Source organism: Argentina silus (assembly GCF_951799395.1).
Source record: "Argentina silus genome assembly, chromosome: 5".
NCBI classification, from domain to species: Eukaryota; Metazoa; Chordata; class Actinopteri; order Argentiniformes; family Argentinidae; genus Argentina; species Argentina silus.
In genome coordinates, this window is record NC_139659.1 from 8,468,077 (window position 1) to 8,488,310 (window position 20,234).

Below are 20,234 nucleotides of genomic sequence, written 5' to 3' on the forward strand. Positions count from 1 at the left end.
GTAACTAGTCAACATAAAACTTTGAGTGTTCTGAGCGTAACAGGATTACATTCATCGTCTTGGGATGTAGTAACTAAGTCTAAACAATACTTCCCTGAGGAGAACAGCTAATAACACATGATTTAGGAAAAGCCAAAAGGACCACACACAGAGGATTTCATTTTATTGTGTTTAATATAGACAGTATCAGAATAGAGCATCTCCCAACATCCCTTTTATCCTGCAGTGATCCCTTCTTTGTATCCGATCAGCAAATCAATAACAATACGTGTTTACATTTAATTGTATATTTCATTCAGTAAGATTGAAAAGCGATCTGTGAGATGGGAACAAGACAACTACTGATTGAGCATACAAGCGTACATTACAGTGGGGGTTTCGGGGGGGGGGGGGGGGGGGGGGGGGCATCAAAAAAGGCAGATGAGGAGTAAAGATTTTGATCATTTGGATTGTCTGGCACTTGATAGCAGCTTGTTCTATTGGTGTCGTAGATCTCTGCTTACTCTCTGGATCTCTTCAAACCTGACAGAGAGAGGTAAGTAAAGGAACACACTTAATACAGACATACAGTAATAGACTTGGCGTGTGAAAATCCTGTGAGGAGACACAATGGGTGTTGAAACATCTTTCTCTGGCACTGATTCTCACTCACATGTGAAACATGGGCAAGATGCTACTCAGGCAAAGGGGTTTCCAAAAGGATCTCCAAAGGGATCGGAACCGGTGGTTTGGGCAACAGGAATGTTCTGTCACAATTCGGAACCAAAAAGGAAGGAAGGAAGGAAGAATGTAAATGTTTAAAGATCTACAACATCAAAAGAGCATGATCAAGCATTGTTGTGTGCATGTTTCTAGTGGGGTTAGGTTTGTGTGTTCATGCTTCCATACCGTAGCTAGGAGTGGTGCTCCAAATGGATTTGGACTTGGAGCCCCAAATGCATCATCAAAAACGCTCTGGTTGAGCCCTTGTGCCGGAGCAAGGCCTGGGGCCGGAGTAGGGACAAAGGCTGCATCCAGGAGGCCTGGAGCCAGAGATATGGGAGCAGACTGCCGTGGTGCAGGTTTGGGATGGTCTGGAGAGAAGGGGTGGTGGGGGAGGAGGAGGTGGGGTTGGATGAATATTCATACATTTTCAAATAAATCAATCTCCAAATTATTAGGAATTTGAAAATGTCTTGAAGTTTCTTGAGTTCAATTGTTTTATTACCATTTTCAACGTTTGGTATCTGACTGATGTCAAAGTCATCATGGTCTGCTACCTCCTGTGGTAGCCCCACTTTGCTGGAGAAGTATTCGGAAAACGCCCCATCCCCATTGGTGCTGGGGGGTGTGGTCATCTGCTCCCCCTTCCTGGCAGGGATGGCTGGAGGCTTGGCCAGCTGGAAGTCCTTGAACATGTCCTTCCCCATCTTCTTCTCCTTCTCTCCCAGGGGGTCCAGGGCTGTGAAGGCACTGTTCTCCACCTTAGGGGGCACTTCCTTGACTGGTGGCCTGGGTGGAGGCCGCGGGGGCCCCTGCTGCCCGCCCATCATAGGGAAAGGACTTGGCTGGAATGGGTTGGCCATGGGAGGCTGGCCCCAGGCTGGGGCACCCATTGGCCCTGCAGGGGGAGGTTGCCCCCAGAGCTGGGGATGGTTGACAGGGGGGGGCCCAAACAGCGATGGCCCTTGCTGGCCCCAAGAGGGTGGGGGTATTGGCAGGGCACCAAAGGCAGATGGCTGGGAGAAGGTGGGCTGGGGGGCTGGGAGTGTTACTTGAGGGATCCCTCCAGGCATGGAGAACATGGAAGGCATGGGGGCAGGGGCACCCCACCCTGACGGAGCTGTCCCATGGAGAGTGTTGGCTGCAGGGGGACCCAACTGCAGATTTCCTGCAGGACGGTGGGGGGAGAGGGGAGGATGGGTGACATTATTAGGTTAAGGGTACAGTAGGTACAGGGCAGGCTAGATCTGGATTGCCTGAGGATCTCCATAATAAAGAACCACCCACTTAACCCACATGCATGAAGACATGGGTACAGGATAGCATGGGTACAGGATAGCAGCAGCATCACCATCTAGTCTTACCCAGAGCTGCTATAGAGGAGGTGGGGATGCTGGTGAAGAGGTCGGCAGAGTTAGACGACGTGTCAGCCTGACTAGGAGCGGCAAACAGGTCTGCCCCAAACAGGTCATTGGCAGGAGGAGACTGTGTTCATGGAAAGTGAAGTAAAAATTGATTATATTTACTGTTCATACATAACACTACCACTATTACAAGGAGGGGAAATCATTTGTCAATTATGGTACAATGAAAATATTCAAATATAGTCGACTGAATACAGTCTCACTGTCTTTACATAATGTGAGTATTCATAATCATACATTTCTAATCATACAAAAAGACGCATCACTTACCTTCTTACAATTCACTGAAGCATGAATGTTAAGACAAGGAGCATATGAACAGAAATGGCAGAGAGATAATAGCGTTTACTGTTGAGCAGCAAGCATGTCTGCACCACCGCATGCACTAGAAACCGCACCACATAGAAAGCCAGACCAGTTCAAGATGCATCCACGTGACACATCAAACCTAATCAATATCATGTTAGTGAGACGAAACCCAGTGAAACCTGCAGCCCATTTCTATCCCATAGGATATCCCAGTGCTGGGAGAGAGAGATGTTAGGTGACCATACACAGACTCATTCCCAGGCATGCAACATCATAGGACTTCTATGGGGCTTCACCTTTGCACTCCTACGACCTCGTCCGGCCTTAGCATTCAGCGGAGGGGGGCTAATGACAACAGAATCCTTGCAACGAGACAAGAGTTGTTGTGGATCGCACATCGGACCATTAGAGAGGGGTGTGCTTTTCACAGACGCCTCAAGAAAAGGGTTCTGGGTCGAAAGCACAGGTCCCAAACCGTTCTGCTCCACTACGGTAATCCTGCTCTCCTGTGCGATCATGCCCCCTAATGGCCACTGGCCGTTACTGAGAGCCAGGATCATGGTCTTATTGGATAACCCATTCAACTGCTGACCAAGGTGGTCAGAGTCTCCATTCTGCCCAAGAACAGAGCTTTCTTGGCTGTGATTGGAGGGGTTGGGTGAGATCAGAGAATTGAGGGGTGCTGATTGGGTATTTGATTTGGAGAGAGGGTCGTCGCTGAAAGGGTCAGTGTCTGGGGTTGGGAAGAAACCAAACGTGGCAGAGAAGGGGTTCTCTGTCTGGGGAGTGGCCCACAGGTTTGGGGCACAGGAAGTGACAAAGGGATTTCCCTTTATACAGTTCTGATTGCTATCAACCTCAGCAGACAGATCCAGCAATAGAATATCATTAGTCTCCTAGTTATCAAGAAAGGGAAAAGGAGAGAGAGAGAGAGAAAAAGAGAGGATGAGGAATAATGATCAGTTCTGCTGAAAAAGATAAGCCATTGTTAACAGCAAAATGAATCACAACATGAGTTTATGATTTATGGTACTAGATCAATAAACACTGAACAAGGAATCAAAAACTCAACTCCAAGGAATTCTGTAATGTTGGATACAACTTCTCTGAGGTGTAAGTTTCATCTTAGAGTTGAGTTTGTGATCCCTGCAATTGACATGTGAAATGATTGGTAGAGGTGGTGAAGTTATGCGGTAAAGACAAGTTTTGGGCGAGACACCATTTCATATTGAAATATTACACAACGCAACAAACATTCTTGACAACAGGCAACACTTAGCTTGCTATAACACTTAGCTTGCTTAGTTTGCTATAATGGCACGTGAGAGGAACATTACCCAAGTCAGAGTTTTCAAAGCCACCTGATCACAGTTGGAGAAAAGAACCTTGTTATGAACCAGTAATGGGCAAATAGTCCCTTTCTCAGGTTTGATAAAATAGTAGAATACTAGATTTAGAATCGGTGGGATGGGTTTTTCTTGTTTTTGGAATACTGTGTCCAGAGAAATAACAATGGAATGACACAGCAGATAGCATGACAGCTGCCACTACCCTTTTGTTTAGTCTATAGTACCATGCGTATGGACATTGGCAGCCAATGATTGTAAGATTGCATCCCCTCTGTATGAGAGCTCTGCATTGCTGACCTAGTCTCACAGCTGCACACTTACTGAAGGAGAGTGGATGTCTGGAGGGGTGGACATGTCTCCAAACAGGTCTAGTTGCTCCACAGGCTGAACAAAATAAATGGGAGATGAAGACATTTAACAAAGCAATGGAGACAAAGTCATTCAAACCAACACCACAGGGCATAATTTACTGACGAAAGAGAATTCTCTTTGAATCATCTCAGAATTGGGTGACACGAACAGAGCTTCGAAATGAATAGTTCCATATTAGAAACACTTACTTTGGCAGTGCCCGTTTGGCCATCCATACTAAGCAAGGTATCGCTACCGTTCTGAAAACGCAAAAAGCGATCAAATACAGGCTTCTCCTGGCATCTTGGATAACACTTGAATAAATCACCATACAAGCACTTACCTCAACTACTGCATTATTACAGTCCCCCTGTAAAACAGAGATACACACAAGGGGTGAGTGTGATATCCTCTCCATCCATTCATATTGAAGACTGTGCCAAACAGTGTAATACCATTTGTACCAACAGGCTTCTGGTGCATTACTGTATGATAGCGCTAGGGGGCACTGTTGACTCAAATAACTGACAGTTGCCCTTTACCAACTCTACCACTGCTTCTCCAAACCAGGAGAAAATATCATCAAAAGGGTAAATTAAAAGGATTTCTCTTATTGTAGAAGTTATTCAAAAGGGGTTTCTCCCATTGCATGCCAACTGAATTCTCATACATCCCTCATTAATTACCTTTTGCAAAGCCTCTGCCTCCTTCTTCCTTATGTTGAAGATGACCTGGAAGAGATCCTTCAGATCAATGACCAAGGGCTCTGCCTATTCAGAGGGAAATGGATGGCAAACATCATTAATCTTCTGTGGCTCTTGTCCATCATCTTAGCCCTCCATATTCATAGTGTGTGCACGTATGTGTGTTACCTGCTGGGAAGTCTTTATGGCGAAGAACTGGTGCTGTCCTTCAGCCCCACACACATAGCCAAAGGCCCTGTTATCTGTTACATCTCTGGCAATGAAGGAGATCTTATTCACTATATGCTCATGTTCAATCACCTGCAAGAGAAAAAGGGATGGAAGACACACCACAATATATAACAAAAAAAATTATCTTGACTGAGATCATGTTGTTTTCAAATGATTGCAGCTGGTACACTTCAAACTACAACAGAAAGCTATGTTGGGGTAGGCAAGAAATGTGATTTGGATCGAAAAACTTACCCCCGTTTTCTCATCAATGATCTTGATGCCTGTCATGGATATGTTGATCCAGATCCTCTGCTTGTGTTTGCCCTGGGAGCGAGCAGCTACTGCCATGCCCTACACAAACCAAAAGGAATATGTAACTGTAGTGTAACATCAATCAGTCCCTGTTTCTCAGTCCTATCGGTGCTTAAGCTGAGGGACCTGAGCTCAGTGTGTGGTACCTTGAGTTTCATCATGGAGTCCTGGCTCATCTTGTCTCCTCGGGCTTCTGGGACATCATCGACGCCGATCAGCTTGGCCTTGTACCGGACACCATCGCCCTGGAACCTGGCCAGCAGGTACTCATCAGTCTTCTCTGGAGCTGCACACACATGGACAGTCAGTCATTGAATGATTGTTGTCTTTACACCAGAATGAAATCAAATGTTCAAGGACAAATGTGGGCCCAGAGGATAACACATTCATTGTCCTTTGATGATTTACCTCTATAGCACCTCTAGCAATCAATCATGGTGTTAAATGATTACCCCTTTGAAGTCTAAAAAAGGATAAAAGGCAAATCAAAAGGTTTTCACCTTTCTTCTTTTCTTTCTTGAAGGGGGTCTTGGTAGTGGCTGTGACCGGGGTGGGAGGAGGGCTGGTGGTGGGGGACATGGTAAGGGTGGGGGCGCTGGGGTCAGCAGGGACAGGTACACTGCTCTCCACTTCCGTAGACATGTTGGGGGTCCAGCCTCACGGGACAGGCAGACAGTGAGGGTAAGACGGCAGCTCCTCGTTCAGGGATGGGGGTGGGGAGGAGGGGGGGGGGTCGACTCAGCAGAGGGGCTCAGCACTCACACATGCTCAGTTATGTGTCTGCAGGGGGAAGAGGGGGGGAGACTCAACACTTTATTGTGGTGCTGAAAAATATGACTGGTGAAATGCTGGGTAAATGTGACATTTTGGAAGTTCAGGCATATGCCCAGGCTCTAAAACAGAAATGTTGAGAGAGCATTATAACTCAAGACATTGTAGCTACAAGGCATTTTAAAAATTAACAGACTCAAATCCAGCCTCCAACTAAAATGGTGTTGTAAAGTTTTCAAGACTTGAGCGAGTGTTGTAAAAAATAAAATAAAAATAAAACATATCCCTTTAATGATCCACAACAAGGGGTAATGACCTCAGCCAGTCCCTTCTCCCTACAGAGGGAGAACCAACATACAGAAACAGATGACCCATGAAATAATGCCTCACCATATGGATTTAATGTTCTTGGACTCAAGCAGTGTGCACACACTCATGACCCCTCTTGCAGCCTTCCTATGACCATTAGATAGCCCTGTATGTGATGATGGGAGCTGATGGTACTGCCATTGAACTCGGCTCTTTAATAAGGGACTCTATATGCAAACACCTGGAGGGCATCACAAACAGCTGTGCAGCTGCCTATGACAAACAGACGCTTCCTGCTCTAACCACAGTCAGTCATGTGACCCTCCCTGTCACAGAGGCCATGTCCAGCTCTAGCTGGGGTCCAAAGAGGCCAGTTGTTAGACCACCAAAAGTGAAAAGATGAGCGCTCAAAGCAGGTTCATCATGTTGAGGAGAATATAATAGCAGATTGTTATGAATATTGGTCTGAGCAGGTAGTGTAGATGCTAGAAGAGAAATATAAGGCAAGCAACAGGACACCATTTAAAAGGAACAGAATTCTGCCCTAGAAGGGGTAGTGCGACAAAATGAAATCTACTAAGAAAGTCACTCAGCTGTGGCATACCCTTCCTGAATCAATGTGGATAGTCTCTCACAAAAAAACATGGATTTGGTCAGCAACTCTTGTCCATTCCACACAATTCACTGCCATCAACTCAACTGTCACTGCTAAGACTATGGCAAATACATGCTAAGTGAGAGCTAATCCGCAGGAATGTCAAACACACAGGCAGTGGTCAATATTACACACTGCAAGATGTGACTGCCTTCAGAACAGTGGAATCATCAGCACAACCACAGCTGGATACGGCATAACATGGCTGAATTCTCCACATAGGGGATAAAGAGGGCCCCCCTCTCCACTCCACCACCAGACTAATAACAGTAACAAACGCTAAGCATTTATTTTCCAAAGGACACATAGCCTACCTTCGAGGCCACCTCCAGATTCTCCGCTGATCGATGCACAAGTGAGCTACAACTTGGAGCAAAGGTTGGGAATGACCAAAGGTTGAACTATTAACTGAAGTTAATCTTATGCTAGCTGGTTGTCCTTGGTCATATCCCGTGATGATCTGCTCAGGTACATCAAAGCATAGCAAAGCCATGACAAGCCAACTGACAAACACTCAATTACTATTAAAACTAAACAACTAGTAAATCTATATCCTGAAAACAACCCAGCAGTCCAGGCCCAGGAAACCCATGGCCAACCTGTGCTCCCTCTAATGTTCCACTGATGACTGGTAATAAGGTTAACATTGAACTAAAGAGAAAGACTGGAGGGTATGTAGTATGCCCTTCACACATGAGTTTCCTCACACTCGCATCATTACTGACTTGAAAGTGGGGGAATCTGTGAAAACACAAAACTATCAAAATGTACTTAACACTACATAGATAATTATCTAACCACTTTTCTCAGATAAAGATGTCCTCAGGTCACTCAAAGTAGGCTCTGTTCTATTCCATTCATAGAGGAAACCAGTGGCTGGAACACGAGATGAGGGCCAATCAGGGCACAAGGGCTGTGTGCCATCAACACCATCTCTGAGGATCACTGAGAGCATCGACAAACTTCCACAAGATTAGCGAGTTCTCTTGCATTGACATTTTAGCCCATGAAAGTCAGAGGACAATCTTAGGTAGGGGATTCAAAATATATGTGTTAAACAACACATTTGTAAATGCAATTCATGCTTGTTTATGGCTGAACACAAGCCAAATCTTGCATGGCCAGCAATAATTTATATGGCTGACATCACGAGCTACAGCACTAGGACAATAAACCCTGAAGTCGTTCTGCAATGAGAGCAGTTTTTAAACATAATGAAATGTGTTCAAGGTCCACAGTAGTGTCCAGAAGAGACTTTTCTGGTAGCTGAAGCATTCAGTGATGAGACACTGCGATTGAAACCCCTAAGCAAGGCAGATGTTTGACCCATCTCATCTTGCATTTTCCACTCTCTCTCTTTCCATGTTGTTTATGGGGCCTCTATCAGAGGAAACAATTAAGATCTTAATGTCTGAATTATCAGATAAGACAAAGCAATAAGGTTACCCATTCCAAATACAAACTGAGCTTACACACATTCACAGATGGCATCTTGTCTGATTGGATCACATTACTATTTGTTTGCGTGTGTGTGTGTGTGTGGAGAGATCAATTGGAATGTTATTAAGCGACTAAAGCAACATGGTTCTATATCCTCAGATGTGCCATGCATGATCTTAGCTGTTCAGTAACTAACAGAGAGAGAGTTCCAAAGTGACTTTGCCCCATTAACAGAATGTGTCAGCAACTATAGACACAGCTGATAAAAGAACTTCAGCACTCTATTGGGCCTTTCAGTTAATGAGGATTACATTACAAGTTAACTAACCTGAAAAATATGACTAAACTGCACCCTACCTCAGACCAGAAGACAGCCACCCCAGAGGATCCTCAGTTCCGCAATATAGTTCCACAGTTTTAGATGAGCAGCATTAGAGATCATAACCTTTATGAAATTTCAATGTTAGCCTAAGCTTAACTGTTAAAAATAAATAAAAAACAAAAATAAATTAAAAAAACGACTTTCCCAAACCCAGGATGGTCACATTGAATAAGCCATTTTGTTTATCCTTCGAGCATATTCCTCAACTGCATTAAAACTGCGTATCTACGTCCAGTAGGACTGGACGAAATGATAAAACAATTTCATATTGGATCAGCAAAATAGCTGCAGAGACAAATATGTCACAATCCAGGGCGTTGCTTCAAGAAAAGTTAACTTCAGCACATCTGGAGGAAATCAGGGGATGATTCACAGTCTGAGTGAATGAAATGGTGAAATACCACGACCCACTGTGAATGCACAGGGCTACATGCAGTAACTGTCCATATTCGGCCAATTGAGCACCGGCCTTTACTATAAGATAACATAATAAAATGCTAGTTAATTAGGACATTATGAAATAAGTAATCAGTACAGTATTACTGTGCCCGGCCAATAATATGTCTGACTGCACTAGAGAAAATTATATTTGTAGTGAAATGTCTCCCTTTTATTCTTGGGTTTTCATCATTCAAAATGTCAACATTTCTGAAAGTTGTTTGAATTAAAATTGCCTACCAAACAACCAAAACACGGCGACCGATTATATGCAGAACAAAGTAGCCTACTTTTTCCAAAAAGCAAAATAGCGACCTCCCATTACCTAAGTGACGTGCGCATAGCGCGCACAGCTGGAATTAATGGAAAAATCAACTGGTTGGAGTTTGTTTGGTAACATCATGTACAACTTTCAAATAAGTAGGCCATCATGTTGATCACATGACTTTCTATTTCAACTCGAAACATTCCGTATACGTTATAATACTTTCCTTGTAACGGGTGAATTTGTGGATTGTGGATGTGGAAGAATGTGGAAGTCATTTACCGTTAACAAGCGCCCCAGACCGAATTCTTCATATTCGAGCTTTGGATTGAATACTACTTTATAGCCCGAAAGACACGTCTCCCCGACCGTCCGTACGAGGGTTAAATCAAACCCAGCTTTCAGAGATGTGCTGGAATTAGATGTTTTCTGTTGAGATGTGCCCCAGAACGCTCCGCGACGCAGTGGACAGGCGACTCCCCCACCACACAGAGCTCCTGCTACCTCCCAATTTAACCCCTCGCACGCCAGGACGTAAGGAGGCACTGTAGATCTACCTACACGGAGGCCTGTCAGTGAGGCCAAATAATGCACAAACAATATTTCTCATCAGAGAATGCCCTGAATACATAAGTCAGGATGGACTTTATTAAATAATGTACATATTCACAATCTCCTTGCACATCCCATCACAACCCATATGTTTTGTTTGTTTTTTAAAGTTTGTTGTTCTCTGTTATGGATTGTTTGATATGTTTTAAATTGTCTTCTTTCACACTTTAATTAATAAGTATTACTGTATTATATTGACTATAGTGGCCAAAATGTGTGATCTGCATAAGATGCGGTGTCTCAAATTTCACACATATTGAACAATTTACAGACAACCATGGTACAATCATTTCACAACCAGTGAAATGACTTCGCCAAACTTGATGCTTAGGACAGCATTTTCTTTCTTCTATGTCCATCTGAGAAAAAAGGAAGAGGAGTTTTGATCTGAGTTAACTGCTCTGTACAGCGTTTTGAACTGTGTCCTGCTATTGTCCTCAGAGTGCATTATGACAGTGGAAAGGAAAGTGGTTGTTGACACAGTGCGCTTCACAGCCATGGAACGTGTGTGTGTGTGTGTGTGTGTGTGTGTGTGTGTGTGTGTGTGTGTGTGTGTGTGTGTGTGTGTGTGTGTGTGTTACTCAGACTAGCCTTAGGTGAAAGAGCTGAGCAGAAGAGAGAATAGGACAGAGAAAAACCTTCCTTCCTGGCTCCATTTCCTGTGTTTTGCTGACATAGGGTGTTATTTAGGAGGACATGTGGAGATGAGCCTCTGAAACTAGATCATTGACAAGTTTTATTCCTTCTTTTCCTCTCCAGTGACCTCCATAATGCATAGCCAGTCATGTCCAGCGATGGCTAAAGAAACCATCAGAATAGATGTGCATGAATGTGTATAAGAGATACAGGCTAACACTGTGTACAACCATACAACCACGGCGGACACAGAAAAAGGCACCAGGCTTCCGTCAAGATTTTTTTTTTTTTTCATTTCACACTTTTGCTGATTTACCGAGAAGCACATCCAACAACTAGGACTGCCTATCGAGACACTTCTGACCACAAAGACGTTACTTCCCTATCTAGTCCTCAGGGTCATACGACATACACTACAGTAACAGACACTGAGACAGTATTCTGGGAATTTGGTTTAGGAAACAGACAACCTCCCCTGAATATGCTCAGATACAGCGATTCTGAAGAATACTGTATGATGAGTTGTAGTTCCATGTCATCTTGACGCCAGTGTTAAATGCAATGTAGCAATGTCCGGGACAGCTTACTGGCACTCGAGTAGATGGCAGGAAGTCTACAATCCCAAGAGTAACAATGCAGGGCGTGAATCCTGGCATCGCAACCATTACCCAAAGCCAATTATCTCCACTCTATAATTGAGGGAGGCTTTCCTTTGCTTTTTAACTATCTGTCCTGTGTTCCAGAGGGGCCAACAATTTGTTTCCCCTCTCCTGTCTGCCTGAATGTGTTCACCCTGAGTCCTGGCCTGGTCCTGGACAGGAACAGTTGTCGCCACCTGGCCCTCATTGGAAGAAAAATGCAATATAAAACAGAAAGGTTAGAGCTATGGCACTTAATGTTGGACTTTACAGAGTTTTGCTATACATGTCCCAATCAAAAGGAAGTCAAAAGATTAAAAGAAGGTTGAGTAGTCTTGATATCAACTTCTTCTCAATGGGGATTTTTATGCATCAATGCTATAAAGTCTGTCATACTGTACAAGAGTAATCCCTGGATTGCATACCCAAAAACAGGAAGTCTTTTTAGTCAGGAGAAACATTGACCAAGCACCTTACCTCCCCCCTGGTTTCCTGAGAAAGCTGGAAGGAAGCCGCAGAGCCCAGTAAAAATGGTGATTTCAGCACATATTTGTGCCTCCCAGGCGAGACCTGAGCAGATGGCCTCTGGACTACCCCATTTATGCTGGCAGACGTTTATCACGGCCCGGGGAAGAGTCACCAGAGGTTAGCCCCCATATTGACTGTCAGGGCATAAGGGGGGGAAAAAGAGTTTGACTTATGTTTTGTTTAAAGAGCTGCTCAATGCTGATTCAGCACAAATTGCTGGCAGCTTGGGCTCAGAGTTTTAAGTTTTGTTGGAGAAATGAAGTACACTCTTACACAAGCCTACAGTGACATGAGGATATTTAAGCACATACTGTATACCAAAACATAAATATACAATAAAAAGCAATACATATAAATGTTCACATACAGTATGTGGAACTAAGAATAATCCAGTTTCAAACCAGATGATCAAATCAATGTTAAATAGACTCTAGAGAGCCTAGCCATCCAGTTCTAATGCCAATTCTCTGCAGCCTCTGCTCTGAGAAGTCTTGGTCTTCCGTCAGGACTTTACCTCCTCGGGAGCAGTGTTCTAAACAAACAAACTCCTGCTTCCTGTTTGAATCACTTCTTCTGTAGGTCATTAGACAACATTCTGAAACATGCTTACTTTTTGTCAAGGCCCCTGTGTTATGCACTCAGGTTACACAATACTGTGTAATTTCTTCATCCATGAAACAAAAGAGAGGACCTTTTAGGGATGACTGACTAAATGTTTATTGAGACAAAATATTTGTATCAATAGTATTTGTGTTTTAATAGCAAAATGAATTATATCATCACAGGTAGTTTTAAAGGTGACTCATGAGATGCATTATGGATGGACGCATAGTTTCATAGCAATAGATACCCCTCATTCGATTCTTTTAGATCTGTCTAGTGTTGCCACCTTGTGGACATTTGATGAACAACAAGCATCTAATTAAAACGGGTCCAAAAATAACCCCTGTTCCATGGGTGGGCAATCATACCCTGCAAGAGCCAGACTGTGTATAGGCTTTTGCTCTATTCAAACAGTAAAACCTAATCAATACCTTGATTAAATATAAGTCACAGGGCAAGGGGATACTGTACCACAGGGATCATCACAGGATTCCCAAAACATTCTTGTAACAGTAACTTTGAAGTTGCAGTTGAAATCCAAACTACTGACCCCTGAATTAAAATAATCTAAATGCAACCTGCTAGCAGAGGGTGGTTGGCAGGGGCAGGACTATTGATTGGGGTTGCACACGTGTGTGAATTTAACACTGCAAGTCTCCTCCATGTTCTGTAATCATTGATCGAGCAGCCGTGTATGAAAAGCAGTGCAAATAAACCTTGTGGTTCCACTTGTCTGATCCACAGCTTCACCATGAGGACCGTGGCTGCTCTCCTAGTGGGTTTCTGTGCCCTGTACCAAACTGTGGCTGTGCCCCGGAATGACCAGACAGCGTATGTATGTTACTACACCACAGGAGAGGTGATGTCAGATACAATGTCATGAAAATACTTAATGTTTGTGTGTGTGTGTGTGTGTGTGTGTGTGGGATGCCGTGTCACCCGTATAGAGGCAGGAGGAAAGCTCGGGCTGTCACAGGGCCAGACCCCAACCCAGTGGATTGTTCCTGGAGTCACTGGTCTTTGTGGACCCCCTGTGACCCCTGCACCAAAATGCAGGTAAGACTTTGCTAAAATAGGAGTCCTATTTTAGTAGACTCTTGCTAACTGTAAATCAAAACGATTGCAATTCATTGTAGGGAAATTGTATTTAAAATGTATTTATATTCATAGTTAGACATAGTTAGTTTCACAGCCAAAACCACCTCTGACCGACACTATCCATAAAACAACACCAACACAGGACTACCTGTAGTTATGAATGATGATAATGATAATGAGCCATTATTGAATCGACATGCTAAGATACTAAAACTCATCTGTGTTCACAAGCTCAAATAGCAGTGTTTTTACTGAATACTGTCATGGAGGAGAGTGCAACTCTGATTATGCTTCTGAAATGGGGCTTAGCAAGTATTTACAAAATAATTCGTTTGTGAAAAACACCACTAAAAGTGTGTATGCTTGCTGACCTCTGTCTTTGCCATGTGGGTACTGTAGTACCGTGTTCGAGGTGTGGAGGTGTTTGGCCAGTTTGGTGGTAAGGAGTGCCTGGGAGCGCTGGGAGACCAGGAGGCGTGCACCACAGACGCTGTGTGTAAAGACAAAGCACCAACCGTGTGTTCTGACTCTGAGTTTCAGTGTGGAACAGGTACTGTACCTCCACACCACTACACATATGCCAGTGTCTCACTAACAGGATTATGGTTCATACCCATTTCAGAAAATTCTAAAGTCCTAATTGTAAATTATTTACAATAATCCAATCCTTGAATAATAATTCAATCCTTTCAATTGTTGAATAGGAAGTGACTGAGTTGAAAAGCAATTGCCCCCAATATTATTTACTACCTTCACTAAAGAAGATTCGTAACACAAACAACTTTCACTGATTAACATCAACACATGTATTGTGAATTATCTATGAATGGCTTATCAATGAAAGTTATCATAAATTCGTACCAGACTATCACATTTCCGAGCAGCAAAAAGTGAGAAGATATTTACTTTTCTTTTCCCTGCTATATTGACGCCAGTGTGATTTTAATCAGGCCTGGGGTCAGCAGGACTTTAAACAGGCCTGAAGCCAGCGGGACTTTAAACAGGCATCAGCAAGGAGGGGCAGACACACTGAAGGCAAAAAGACAGTGGTACTGTCACTTTAATTAATGTCTTCAACAAAAGGAGATCTTTAAACTCAAACTCAAACATGCTCCAAACGAAGCTTAGATCAAAACTGAATTTTAAACACTGTATACCTAATACTGAAAGTTAAATCACAGCGCATGGTCACCACTTGTGGACAGGGCCTTGGGGGAGGGTCCTGCCCTGCTGCTGTTAGTCTTGTCCTCTTCCATGTGCAAAGTTCAACATCCTTTTAAGGGTCCATTCTGTGGTACAAGCCCTTCAGATGTCTTCAAAGGTAGTGGAGCAACATGGATAATGCATTTCGAGTGGCATGATATAAATCCTCATGATCGACAGATGTGGACTGAAGTCATACAATGATTATGCTGAAGTCCTTCTTCTTCTTCTTCTTCTTCTTCTTCTTCTTCTCTCTCTCTCTCTCTCCCTCTCTCTCTCTCTCTCTCTCTCTCTCTCTCTCTATGAAGGGGCATGTATTAAGAGAAAACTGGTGTGCAATGGAGACTTTGACTGTGAGGATACATCAGATGAAACTTGTGAAAAGGTCATGGAAAGGAATAAGCCCTGTAGCCCTAAAGAATTAGACATCAATGAGCAGGGCAGGACAGCAGGATACGGGTCAGCACCTCTCACTGCACCCACACGATGCTGTCATGATACAAATGATGACAAACTTGATTTGTTTGGCACCTTTCAAACAAACAATTGCAGCCAAAGTGGTGTAGATCAAGTACTGTAGATAGACAGACACATTTATTGTCCTCAAAGAGTTTCATTGTCCCTTGTAACAGAATCAATATTCTGGGTGGACATCCTGATAACAACCCATTCTTCAATGACTTCTTTAATGGGCAGTGCACCCGAGTGAGGAACCCCAAATTGCTGAACTTCGACAGGCTCCCCTGGAATGTGGCTGTGCTCAACTATGAGGTCAGTCATTACCATAGTCTTATTCATTGGGCACATCTTGGGAAAAAGCCAAGAAAAATGGTGTTTGTTTGTTTGGTTTTCTTCTGTTTATCTCTACTACATGAAGAAAAGAGATGCAATCGATCATACACACAACAAATGGGATCTGTAGGTAAAGATTTCTTATCCACTACATTTATACTACTATATATAGAAACTATTTGGTTTAACTGTTCGGAATTTCTGATTTGGTATTACTTCTAGGAACTGTATGAAATTAGCATCTACAGATTTCAGCACCACCCACCCACATTTCAGTCAATACACACTTCCGGCTTGACTTTTGCATATTTCTTTCCAAGACTCTTGCAGAGGAAGACGTTTCTAGAGAGATTTACCAGGATACACATACCCTTCTGAAAGAATTACTTGATGAGACCAAGGGTACGCTGAATGCAGGCCTGTCCTTCAAATTGTCCCCCTCTGAGAAGTCCACCTTGACTGTGTCAGCAGGGGTGGGTGCGGACATAGACTATGAGGAGAAAGACATGATAAAGGAGGTCTCAGAGTACACTACAACAAAGGTGAGTCTCACTCCCTTGATGCTCACCGAATACTCTCTTAGCAGACATGCTGTTTCAATATTCAGACATAACTTACCATGGGAATGATAGACCCTGGCCTGACTACCTTTGGAATGCAAATTTGATCAAATTACTTCATAACCAACTGGTAAACAATGACCATTGATCACCATTGACATTTGTTTTCAATATGGCCTATACCTCATGTCTAATTATGTATTTTCTATTAACTTGTATTATATATATTAAGTCTCAATTGCCAAATTGTTTACTTTTCTAAGCTGATTTGGAGAGAAAACTCTCTGTTTTTGCACTCCATGTGCATTCCTATTGACTAATTCTGTCCTTCATCCATTAAAAGAATCAGAGCTTCATACGGGTGAAGGGCAAAGTTCAGTTGAGCACGTACAGGATGCGCTCCAATGACCTCAATGTGGCAACGAAGTTCCTGGAAGACGTGAAATCTCTACCACTGGAGTATGAGAAAGGACAGTACTTTCAATTCCTCGAGAAATATGGGACACATTACACCAAGAACGGGAAGTCCGGTGGCGAGTATGAGCTGATCTACGTTCTGAACCAGGACATCGTCAAGCAGAAAAGTATGTCAGAGTCTAGCCTCTGAGTGATGCTGTGAGAGACTATTTGTTTGATTCACTTCATTGATAAAACATAGGGACATTTTATTTCTGAGACTTGATTACATCATCAGCTCAACTTCATAAGGAAATGTATTTATTTTTGTACTTTCTTACTCATTGTGAAATATTAGAATACTGTGAAATGGGAACCATTGTTAAAGAGTGATGACCCTTGTTAAAGCCTGCTGTGTTTATTGCAGAGGTGACCAAGGAAAGTCTTTCGGAGTGCATTAAGGGTGTTATCACAGCAAACATTAACAGTGGTACCACCGTTGTCAGACCTGGACACTGCACTGACTTGACCAAGCCAGAGACAGGTGTGTCTCTGCCATGCCATATCTAACCGTAACGCATAATCAATTCACACAACACAAACATACTGGAGTGTACAGACTTGTAAAAACATTCATGCACAACAGTTGTGGAAACACAAGTTGTGGAAACACAAGTGTGTAATTTGATCACACAAATATGAACAGAGAAAACACACACACACACACACGTAAACAAAATAACATCATAAACTACATATACACATACAGTACACACACACGGACAAGTACAGTATTTTCTCACAATTTCTGAGGAAAATTCTAGAAACACAGAGAGATACTAACAGCCATTCTCCCTTGGCTCTCCACAGTTGAAAAGAATGGGAAAGCAGTGGTGGATAGAGTGTTGACCTCAGTCACAGGAGGCAGCCTGGAAGCCAAGAAGGCCATGAGGGCCAAGTTAAACAAAGATGGGCAGATGGATGTGCAGACCTACCAGACCTGGGCCAGCTCACTCGCCGACTTCCCTGCACTCATCAGCAGTGAGGTAGGACTGCTAACAGCGAATCAGCTGATGCCAATTACCAAACTACCTCTAGCCCCTCGCTACACCATCCACACTTATGTGAAATGAGAGAAGGCCAAGATAGAGCGATACAGCAGCTATCTAATCCTTTCAGATTCTACACAAGTGCCTTGAATTCAGTTGAATGCTGAGTCTGTGTCCTCTCCCGTCATCCCTGTTAGCCAGAGCCCATCCATACCCTGGTCCCTCTGAGCATGCCTGATGCCAACATTCGGAGGACCAACCTACGGCAAGCCACAGAGGACTATGTGGCCGAGTACAATTTGTGCAAGTGTAAGCCCTGCCGCAATGGGGGCACCCTTGTTCTCCTGAATGGCAAATGCTTGTGTCTGTGCTCGAACCTCTTTGAAGGCCTGGCCTGCCAGAATGCCAAGACTGATAAGAGTGAGTAAGCTATAATATTTACACTTAGTGTTTTAGCTATATACCTACGCTAGTATTTCATACTTGGTTCTAATTTAGGGATACAACAGGACAATATATACACGGGAAACCAATGGCATCACACTTTAATGATATAATTTATGTATGTTTTAGATTTTCTTGTGTTTTACTGAAATAATGAATTTTTGTTATTGCTGCCTTTTGAGAGGAAATAATTAAGAATGTATCTTTTTGCAGATAAGGATGTCCAAACCCCAACTGTTGATTTGCGCCAAGAGGGAAACTGGTCATGTTGGTCTGGATGGTCAAGCTGCAGTGAAGAGAAACGCACCCGGTCCCGCAGCTGCAACACAGAGGGCCTCACTGGCGCCACCTGCAGGGGAGACACTGTCAGTGAAGATTACTGCTGAGCAGATTGACACACACACGCACAGGCGCACAGGCACACACACACACAGAGTTTTTATGTTCTTTTTGGTTAGACACAGAGAAAAAACTAATTTTCTCTCATAAGTTCTCCTATGTTACAAATAAACTTTGACAAATAAAGTTGGACTCCTTTTTGTAAATGCACCCATCTGTGAAATAAATCATGACCTCAGGCATGTTACAATGTAATTATCTTAATATATTTTATCCCATTAAACTTTTATCCCAACAACTTCTCTTGTATTTGGCACTAATGATATCATCCTTCCTTGTTACAATTAATATTACGTTTATCTAAACACATACTCCTCCTTCCTGTTGAATCACATGACTGCTTCTGTAGGTCATTTGATAACATTCTGAAAGTACTGAAACTCTCTTGTGCTTTATTTTTTGTGTAGATCTCTATTTTATGCACTCAGGTTAAATAATACTATGATTTCTTCATACATGAATCAAAGGAGATGACTTTTTAGGGATGACTGGCAAAATGTTTATTGAGACAGAATATTTGTATGTGTCTTAGTAGCAAAATACTATATGTACATATATATATGATATCATCACAGGCAGTTTTAAAGATGCTGGTGCAGGATTTTGCTCCAGCCAAACAGTAAAACAGTTATTCAACTAATTACGGCCTTTGTTAGTTGATTAGTGGCATCATGTGTGTTACTGCTTGGTTATAACTAAAGCTTGCAACAACACTCCTCTCTCATTGGTGCTTGCAGGTTGGAGGGTCGGGGCTCCACCTTGGTTTCCAATTAGTTTATCTAATGGACTGGAGGATACCCCTTTAAACCTAGCAAACACGAAAGGCTAGGGGCAAAAAACATGTTTGGTGGACTTTTATCATGTCAATAGCATTGCATTACCCAAATCTACAAAATTGACTTCTGTAAATATTGACTGCTTTTAGAACAAATGGAGGGTGGGGATTCCAGTAACTACTCTTGCAGCAGGTCAATTCGTAAACAAGAAAATCCATGGACTTCTGACTTACGATCCTATGTTAAGGACCTTGACCTTAAAAGTTTGCAACAAAATGCACTTAACTGAGGGCTAACAGGCAACTAAATACACAGAACTGAAGGGTAGCACTGTTAATACATAATCCAATTCAGCATTCAATCTTATACATAATTAAACTGTAGTGTTATTGTAAACCAAAACTTACTTTTATTCTACAAATGTTTTCGTCGAAATGGTTTACTCACAATGAAGGACACAATTAAGGACATGGCCATAGTGATACAGACATGACAATCACTTTTTGTAAGTGTACCTAAGTACACATTTAAGCACATGACAATCAAGTGTCGTTTTAGTAGGAATACAGAAAGTAAGTATACTGAAGTACACATTTAAGTTTACTTTTTTGGCTTGGGTAACTTGAAATGTTACATTGATGGTCACAACTGACACGACTGCATACTGAAACTTGAAAAATGTGGACTGTTAATTAAGTCTCTATGATGAATCCACTCTGGTTTCTACTGTATCAGGTTGTATATAGAATGTGCATCTGAAATCCAATCTCCTGACCCCTGAATTCTCAAATAATGGAGCTGAAAAGTGCTTGCAGAGGCAGTTGGCAACTATTGATTGGGAATGAAAGTTGCAGTCAATATAGTGGATTTAACACT

The 20,234-nt window shown here is 42.8% G+C and overlaps 2 protein-coding genes across 5 annotated transcripts; one reads left to right on the plus strand and one right to left on the minus strand.

Moving 5' to 3' along the window:
- Nucleotides 1–155: 155 nt before the first annotated feature.
- dab2 (DAB adaptor protein 2) lies at nucleotides 156–10,095 on the minus strand. Of its 4 annotated transcripts, none has more exons than XM_083670092.1 (15): nucleotides 9,907–10,095; nucleotides 5,865–6,144; nucleotides 5,511–5,650; nucleotides 5,305–5,403; nucleotides 5,008–5,139; nucleotides 4,822–4,905; nucleotides 4,479–4,505; nucleotides 4,345–4,395; nucleotides 4,106–4,168; nucleotides 2,732–3,331; nucleotides 2,067–2,187; nucleotides 1,208–1,870; nucleotides 889–1,073; nucleotides 653–746; nucleotides 156–522 (listed from the first exon to the last, which is right to left on the minus strand). In XM_083670092.1, the coding sequence occupies exons 2-14, from the start codon at nucleotides 6,004–6,006 to the stop codon at nucleotides 678–680; spliced, it is 2,376 nt and encodes a 791-aa protein (XP_083526218.1). In that variant the 5' UTR covers nucleotides 6,007–6,144; nucleotides 9,907–10,095; the 3' UTR covers nucleotides 156–522; nucleotides 653–677. The 4 variants fall into 4 exon arrangements, with proteins under 4 accessions (XP_083526218.1, XP_083526220.1, XP_083526219.1 ...); XM_083670094.1 differs by lacking the exon at nucleotides 2,732–3,331 and adding an exon at nucleotides 3,773–3,796; XM_083670093.1 differs by lacking the exon at nucleotides 9,907–10,095 and adding an exon at nucleotides 8,897–9,029.
- LOC310804680 (complement component C9-like) lies at nucleotides 10,062–18,569 on the plus strand (the record flags this gene model as incomplete). Its single annotated transcript, XM_083669998.1, has 14 exons — nucleotides 10,062–10,158; nucleotides 10,678–10,740; nucleotides 11,616–11,748; nucleotides 13,386–13,472; nucleotides 13,589–13,697; nucleotides 14,139–14,289; nucleotides 15,251–15,401; nucleotides 15,575–15,713; nucleotides 16,055–16,276; nucleotides 16,638–16,878; nucleotides 17,118–17,234; nucleotides 17,561–17,736; nucleotides 17,937–18,159; nucleotides 18,397–18,569. The coding sequence occupies 14 exons, from the start codon at nucleotides 10,062–10,064 to the stop codon at nucleotides 18,567–18,569; spliced, it is 2,082 nt and encodes a 693-aa protein (XP_083526124.1).
- Nucleotides 18,570–20,234: the final 1,665 nt, after the last annotated feature.